Source organism: Marmota monax, unplaced genomic scaffold, assembly GCF_021218885.2.
Source record: "Marmota monax isolate L192 unplaced genomic scaffold, Marmota_monax_Labrador192_F-V1.1 WCK01_AAM20220418_F8-fsc00220, whole genome shotgun sequence".
Classification (NCBI taxonomy): domain Eukaryota; kingdom Metazoa; phylum Chordata; class Mammalia; order Rodentia; family Sciuridae; genus Marmota; species Marmota monax.
This window is the reverse complement of record NW_026693909.1, coordinates 505,515-513,770: the sequence shown is the minus strand read 5'-3', so window position 1 is coordinate 513,770 and position 8,256 is coordinate 505,515. Positions and strand designations below refer to the sequence as shown.

The following is an 8,256-nucleotide window of genomic DNA, read 5'->3' as shown; positions in this document are numbered from 1 at the left end:
GCCCGCCGTGACCTTGGCCTCTCCCTGCCCGCCGCCCCCGGCCCGATCCCGCGCGTACTCCGCGCTCCATCTCTCCGCCCCAGGTTTTCCCCGCCGCCACGGCCCGGCCTGCGTCGTGCGTCCTGCGTCGTCGCAGGGCGTGCGGGCGCTCAGTACGGCGCGGGCTGCCATTGGTCGGCCGCGGTAGCCCCACTGCTGTGCGCCGCGCCCATTGGCCGGCGCGCCCGTCCGTCGCTAGCGGCGGTGCGCGGCCGCGCGAGCTCCCGCCCTCGCCGCTCTCCTCGCCGGCCGGCGGCCTCGGCGCCCGTCCTCGGCTCGCGCGGCCCACGACCGCGCCCGGGCCTCGGCCCCGCCAGGGCGCCCGCGCGGATCGGGCGGGCCTCGCAGGCGATGGCGGCCGCGGCGGCGCTCTCGGGCGCGGGCGCCCCTCCCGCGGGTGGCGGGGCCGGGGGCGGCGGGTCCCCGCCGGGCGGCTGGGCCGTGGCGCGACTCGAGGGCCGGGAGTTCGAGTACCTCATGAAGAAGCGCTCGGTGACCATCGGGCGCAACTCATCGCAGGGCTCGGTGGACGTGAGCATGGGTCACTCGAGCTTCATCTCGCGGCGCCACCTGGAGATCTTCACGCCCCCGGGCGGCGGCCATGGCGCGGCGGCCCCCGAGCCCGCGCAGCCCCGGCCCGACGCGGGCGGCGACTTCTACCTGCGCTGCCTGGGGAAGAACGGCGTGTTCGTGGACGGCGTGTTCCAGCGGCGCGGGGCGCCGCCGCTGCAGCTGCCGCGCGTGTGAGTGGCGGGCGGCGCGCGGGCGCGCGGGCGGGGGCTGCGGCTGCGGCCTGGGCACAGGCACAGACCCAGACCTGCAAGCCGGGGCCGGGACCTCGACCTGGACCCCGACCCAGCTCAGTCCCAGGAACCCCAGCCAGTACCCACGACCCTGATCCAGCTCAGACTCATGAGCCACAGCCAGCACCTACGACCCCAACCCAGCTCAGACCCACGAGCCATGGCCAGGATCCATGACTGCGACTCAGCTCAGACCCACCAGCCACAGCCAGGGTCCTCGACCCTGGCCCAGGCACAAACGCATAAGGTGGCCTGGACCCAGGCCTACACGCACCAACAGGGTCAGACCCTGACCTGCATCTCCTGTTCACAGTAGGGTAGGACCCTGATCCAAGAACACTCTACCCACAACCAGAACCTGTTCCACATCCTGACCATAGTCAAATGCCAGAGCTAGGATCCACCATCCACCAGGAGGAGCAGACCCCATGACTAGGATGGATCCTGACCCCCCACCCAAGGAACCAGATTACAGTCCCCAACACTCCATCAGGAGGACCTAACAGGCCTTGTCTGTCCTACACACAGCCAGACCCATATTCCCCCACACATGATCCCCTTGGATCTCAACCTTAACTTCTTGCCCAGTCTGACCCAGACCACCAGCCAGGACACAGATCACCATGCCTGCACATGACCCTCTGGTCCCCCTGTTATGCAGGGCTTTCACATGTGCACATGGACTCTGCATCCTGGCAGTTGGTATATATTCAAAATCAGCAGGTCTTCCCCAAGGGAAATGTTAGCTGTATGCAGTGGAAGAACTGCCCCAAACTAAAACCTGTGTCTTCTGACAAGAAGCTGTCTGCTACTTCTTTTTTGTAGTGAAATATTTCCAGAGTGTGGTGTTGTGAGCCACAAGGATTTCTTTTCCTATTGTGTTGGTAGCCTAACAATTGAAAACTGCAACCTTACCATTTTTTAAACTGTATTGAACCCAAGGCCTCACACATATTAAGCATTGAGCTACACCCCCGCCCTTTTTCTTTAATTTTGATTCATGTTTTTTTAATGTGGTGCTGAGAATCAAACCCAGTGCCTCCTGCATGCAAGGCAAGCAGTCAACCACTGAGCTACAACCCCAGCCCTTCTTTAATTTTGAGACAGGGTCCCACTAAGTTGCCCAGGCTGGCCTTGAACTTGCAGTCTCCTGCTCAGCCACTTGAGTAGCTAGGATTACAGGTGTGCGCCACTGCACTCAGTCAAGTATTTAAAAATCTGCTCTGAACTATAAACATTTTGGCAAATTGGGTACTTCAAATATAGCTTTTTAAGTTTTTTAATGGAAAGGTGGTTTTGTTATTTAGAAATTATTACAAGGTCATATAGAGTGTTAAGTGAGCCTTACAGGTAAATGTCAATCATGCTACAAAATAATTCAGCATGGTTTGATAAAGTCATTTGCTCTGCTTGAAAACATGTTTGCTGTCTAGGAAATGTTCATTATCCCGATAGGCTTGTTTCTTGGTCAGTGCAGGTACAGCTTTTGTCGACACTCTGGAATGTTTAACTGCTCTGATCTTTGGAAATGCTGGTAAAAGCATTGCTTCTCTTAAGTCTCTGGTGTGTATGTTTCCATTGCTTAAGTAGCCTTGAAGAGGAGTACCAGTTTCTATTCCTTAATAGTCACTTTATAAAGAATATTTTCTTTTTTTAAAAAAAATTATTGGTGCCTTATAATTTGATGTACTAGTGGGATTCATTGTTACATGTTAAGAATGTTATATTCAAGCCAAAAATGTTTTCCTGTATTTATACCATAGACAGCGTCAAATTAATGGTAGGGGCCTAATGGCCATCTTTTCTTTGGTGCTAAAACATGGAATAGCACTACTAACTGCTGCCCTTCAATCTGGCAGTTTGTTTACAAAAAAATGCATTTTTACCTACTTGAGATTCTGAGGCAGGAAGGTCACCTGGGCAACATAGCAAGAGCATTTCTCAAAAAAAAAAGAAAAAAAAATCCATGTTCAACAAAGGAAATTGTGTGCTTTTTTTTTTTTTTTTTTTGAGAATTTAGGGCTTTTTAAAGAAAATATTTTACTTTTCACCCAAACCCATTTGTGTTGAATTCTACATGTGCCAACGTGCTGAACATGGAAATAAATTGACCTTTCCGTGAGGAAGCGAAATTCAGATTTTATGAAAGGGTAGAGAGCCTTGCCATGGAGATGAGTAGGAAGCAGGTGAGGTGGAGACTGGCTTGGCTCTCTGGCCTTTGCCTCCAGCATGGCCTTGAGCTTCTTTCTGGTGGGCTTGGGAACCAATGCCTATGCTGGTGGGAATGGCCTAGTTCACAGAGTCAGTCTCTACACTGTGTGGGATAGATGGCTAATTTGTAGGGTGTTTCAGCACCTCCCTATTTTTAACACATTATTTGCAAGTTTTTGGTGTAGAGTAGTAACATAGGTTAAGGGAATAAACTGTAGAGACAGTTGGTACCAGTGAAATGTAGGTACATTGTTAAATCTTTTTTTCTTGAATTTAAACTTAGTGTTTAGGTTGATGTTCAAAGTTTTTTTTGTGTGTGTTTCCATACTAGGAAGTAAATGTGGCCTCACAAATGCTAGACAAACTAGACCCCCAGTTCTAATTTATTTATTTTGTGGCACCAGGGACTGAAGCCAGGGGAGCTCTACTGAGCTATATGCCCACTCTTTTTTTTTGGTACCAGGGATTGAACTCAGCGGCACTCAACCACTGAGCCACATCCTCAGCCCTATGTTGTATTTTTTTTTTTTTCTTTTTTTTTTTCCTATGTTGTATTTTATTTAGAGACGGGGTCTCACTGAGTTACTAAATGCCTCGCTGAAGCTGACTTTGAACTCGAGACCCTCCTGTCTCAGCCTTCAGAGCAACTGGGATTACAGGCTGTACTGGATATTTTAAGTGTGAACATGTGCCTTTTGCTAGGTGGTTGGCGAGCTCTATGCCCACTGTGGATGGGTGTGTGAGAGAAGGCCAGCATGCGGGGCTTTCCAAAAGACAGGATTCTGCGAGTCTTTGATTTGACCGTGTGTGAGGACTGTGTAAGAAAACAGTGTTTTCCTTGCTGAGAGCCTGACTCATGGGAAGCACAGGTGTTCCTGGGGTTGGGGTCTGTGGGGTGTCCTGGGCCATCTGGACAGGTCTCTTGGAGATGGACAGGTGGATGGTCCTTACAGGTGTGGCTGGGCAATAGCTTGACACTCCAGAAGGTGGAATTCAGACTGAGAGACTCTGGGGCAGGTTGTGGAGCAGCAGATAGTGAGGTTTGTCTGGACCTGGTGGGGGAGCATTTTCCTTCTGTCCGAGGAGAGTGAAGAATATGTTCTTTTAGAACAGAGTCTGTGTCCAGAGACCAGGTTTGGCACCTGAGACTAGAGAAGTTTTAGGAAGATCAATTGGGTAGGAAAGTTTGGGTTTGTTGGTGTTGCTGTAGCAGCAAACTAAGTATAATGTATAAATAGAAATAAACAAACAAATAAAGCAAAAAAAATTTGTTTTTGTATGATGCTGGGGATTGAACCCAGGGTCTTGTTAATGGGAGGCAAGCACTCTACCAACTGAGCTATATCCCCAGCCCAATAAGCACCTCTTTAACAGTTGTGTATACTTTGAAGATGCCAAACAAATTTGCCACTCTTTTTTTTTTTTGGTACCAGAAATTGAATCCAAAACTGTCTCCAAATAAAAAACTAAAAAGGGGGGCTGGGGATGTGGCTCAAGCAGTAGCGCGCTCGCCTGGCATGCGTGCGGCCCGGGTTTGATCCTCAGCACCACATACAAACAGAGATGTTGTGTCTGCCAAAAACTAAAAAAAAAAAAAAAAAGTTAAAATTCTCTCTCTCTCTCTCTCTCTCTCTCTTTCTCTCTTTAAAAAAAAAAAAAAAAAAAAAAAAACAAAAAAGGGTTGGGATGTAGCTCAGTGGTAAAGGCTCCTAGTTTCAATCCCTAGTATCAACAACAACAAAAAAAAGGCTACAGTATACATTCATTTGGAAATTGATACATTTTTATCTTTTATACTAAAATATCTAGTAGCCAAACATAAATAGGATAAATTGAATTCACCATCTTTGACTTGTAGATGTTGGGAACATAGAGCAGCTATCCTGAGGTCTGTTCTCCTTAGTCCCAACAACAGGCCTAGGTCTCTTTTCTACTCACAGTCTTTGCAGTGGTAAGACTCAGTTCATTAATTTTTTTTTTTTTTTAAACACCTCATTGTTAGACCAGTGTTTTATTTTTATTTTTATGTGGTGCTGAGGATTGAACCCAGTGCCTCACATGTGCTAGGCAAGCGCCCCATCACTGAGCCACAAACTCAGCCCTCAAGTCATTCATTTTAATGTTTAATTAACGAGTAGTTTAATGCATTTTAGATTTAAATAATTTTGATTTCTAACATTTTGAGAAATAAGCCTGTGTGACCCATATATAACATGTAGTAGTCATTTGTGCACCTCCTGAGTTACAGTGAAAATAGGCTTCTGGAGAGACTGGGGCCACATTACAGTTAGCTCCAGTTAACTGAGGCCTTCCAGTTAACTTCTCTGGGCTCTCTATAGTCCCATTGTTCATGACTGGGATAGGTGTCCTCACCATGTGACACAGTTGCACCATGTTTGTGCCCTGCTGGATATCAAGGTCTACATCTGTTTTGTCCATCACCGTTTTCAGCATGGTGCTTGGGGCCCGTTGGAAGAAACCTTGAGGATCCTTTGCACAACTGAGGGTCACCGGTACCTCTGGCAGCCTTCTGCTTTTGTCCAACCCGCCTTCTCAGCCTCAGTAGAGTAGTAGGGAAAGGGGAAAGGAGGAACTGGTTTGAATGTAGTGTCCAGTTTGTGGTCTAAGTTAAGAGCTGCTTCTCATTAATGCTTTACACCTTTTGCACTGTTTTTGATTCTTAAACTGCATTTTTTTCCCCTTTGATACTAAGGATTGAACCCAGGCCTCACAGTCTACCAGTGAGCTACATACCTGGCCCTTTTATTATATTTTTGAGATGATCCCACTTAGTAAGTTGCTGCCTCCTTAATTGCTGAGATTACAGGCTTGTTTTGATATATAATAAACCACAGATACTTTGTTTCTTTCTGGGAGGCCTGAGGCTGAGCCCTTCTGCAGGCCTTGAATGTCACCTGGTGCTTTCTAGGCGATGCAGTGGTTCTGGACCCCTTAGAATGCTTTTAGACTCAAGGAAGCAGGAAGGTAGGGGACTTCTCACTGTTTATAGCACCTTCTAAGGGGTTCCCGTCATCCTCTTGTTCTCATTCATCTCAGGTGACCTTTTTCTCCAGTGGTCTTCCAAGGCAGGGATAAAGGCTGTGTACATGCTGTACCCCCTGAAGTTGGTGCAACGCCATCACCATCACCACTGTTGCCACACACCTGAAGCACAAGGGCTGTTAATAGCAGTTACTATCAAACAAGCAGTTCAGGTGCCGAATATGTGATGAAGGGATCCCAGTCTGATGCACTCCCCTTTTTACCCCGCTAACCCACCCCCTAGTCCAGATGGTTTCTGAAGTGAGGAGTCTTTTAATGAAAGAATTAGCATTTTGAATCATATCTGTTTTACATTTCTATATGGCTTTTGTTTTCTTTTGTTTGGTTTTGGGGCAGTTTATGACATCTTAAGTAAAGACAATATAGTAAGTCAGCTTCCACACTTATGGTCTCACCTCATAATGAGGAATCTTTGAGTTTGCTAATGAAACACAGTTTGCTAGGGCATATTACAGGCACACATTACCATTTCTATCATTGAAGCAGGCTCTGAGTGCCATCATCCCAGGAAGTGGTGGTCCTGGGACACAGAAAGCACCTAGCCTGAGCAGGAGGCACTGTCTTCCCAGGGCATGTCAGTTTGTACGATATGTGGGCTTTGTATGTCTTAGGAAATCCCTCTGCTTAGCATCCCGTGGGGTTTTTAGACAGTATGCATTTTGGGGTGGGGTGGGGACTAGAGCCCTTCACAGAAGCCACACTGTAGTATCCCAATCTCAGGACCCCCGTCTCTTCACATGGACGCTCTTGAATCTGCTTCATGGGTGTAGTGTGGATTGCCTTTGCCTGCCACAGCAGAGTTGCTGGATAGACATTAATAGTTAGTCTTATCTCAAGTATTTGATTGGAGAAATTGATCCATTTACATTTGAATACTCATTGGTAAGGATTTGTGGCATTTTGTTATTTGTTTTCTTATGTTTTAAAGCTTATAGTCCCTTTTCCCTCCCTGTCTTTTATGTTTACTTGATTTTTTTTTTTATTGAACCATTGAATTCTCATTTCTTTCTTTCTTTTTTTTTAGTTGTTGATGGACCTTTATTTTATTTATATGAGGTGCTGAGAATAGAACCCAGTGCCCCACACATGCCAGGCAAGCACTTTTACCACTGAGCCACAACCTCAGCCCCCTCATTTCCTTTTGTGTATATATATTTCTTTATAGTTACCTTGGGATTACACTTAAATTTGTATCTTGGATTGGTGATGTAGCTCAGTGATACATCTAGAATTTGCTCAGTACATTTCAAGGCCCTGGGTTTGATCCCAGCACCATCAAAAACATACACACACACACACACACACACACACACACACACACACACACACACATATATATATATATATATATATATATTTGAAGCTATCTATTTTCAGCTAATATCAACTTCAAAAGTGTACAAAAATTCTGCTCTTGTACATTTCCTTCTTTCTCCCCTTTATATTCTCACATTATGTCTTTATACTTTGTTTGTCAAATAACATTTGTAAGTTTTTTAATGTATTTATCTTTTGAATCCTGTAGGAAATCAGTGTGAGTTCCAAACCAAAATTACAGTCATGCAGTACCAGCTTGTATATTTATCTGCATATTTGCTTTCACTGGAGAGCTATTTCTTTATGTAGCTTTGAGTTAACTGTCTGTTGTCCTTTATTTCAACCTGAAGGACTCTGGTTAGTATCTGTAAGATAAATTTCATTAACATTAGACTTGTCCTACAGATGCTAACCTCTCTCTGCTTTTGCTTGTCAGGAATGTCTTAAGCTGTTGTGTGTGTGTGTGTGTGTGTGTGTGTGTGTGTGTGTGTTTGAGTGTTTGAGGATGGAACCGATGCCATGCACATACGTGTTAGGCCAATATTCTATCCCTTAGCTATATCCCCAACCCATTTTTTTTTTTTAATATTTATTTTTTAGTTTTCGGTGGACACAACATCTTTGTTTGTATGTGGTGTTGAGGATCGAACCCCGGGCGCACGCATGCCAGGCGAGCGCGCTACCGCTTGAGCCACATCCCCAGCCCCCAACCCATTTTTTTTTTCATTTATTTATTTATTGTACCAGGGATTGAACTCGGGGGCACTCAGCTGCTGAGCCACATCCCCACCCTATTTTGTATTTTAACTAGAGACAGGGTCTC

The 8,256-nt window shown here is 46.4% G+C and overlaps 1 protein-coding gene across 1 annotated transcript in view; it reads left to right on the top strand.

Moving 5' to 3' along the window:
• The first annotated feature begins 390 nt into the window (after positions 1 to 390).
• The window catches only part of Foxk2 (forkhead box K2), a 61,182-nt gene continuing 53,316 nt past the window's right edge, over positions 391 to 8,256 (top strand). The window contains exon 1 of the mRNA XM_046463146.1: positions 391 to 782. Within this exon, the coding sequence (XP_046319102.1) occupies positions 391 to 782 (392 nt within the window). The remainder of the gene's footprint in view (positions 783 to 8,256) is intronic.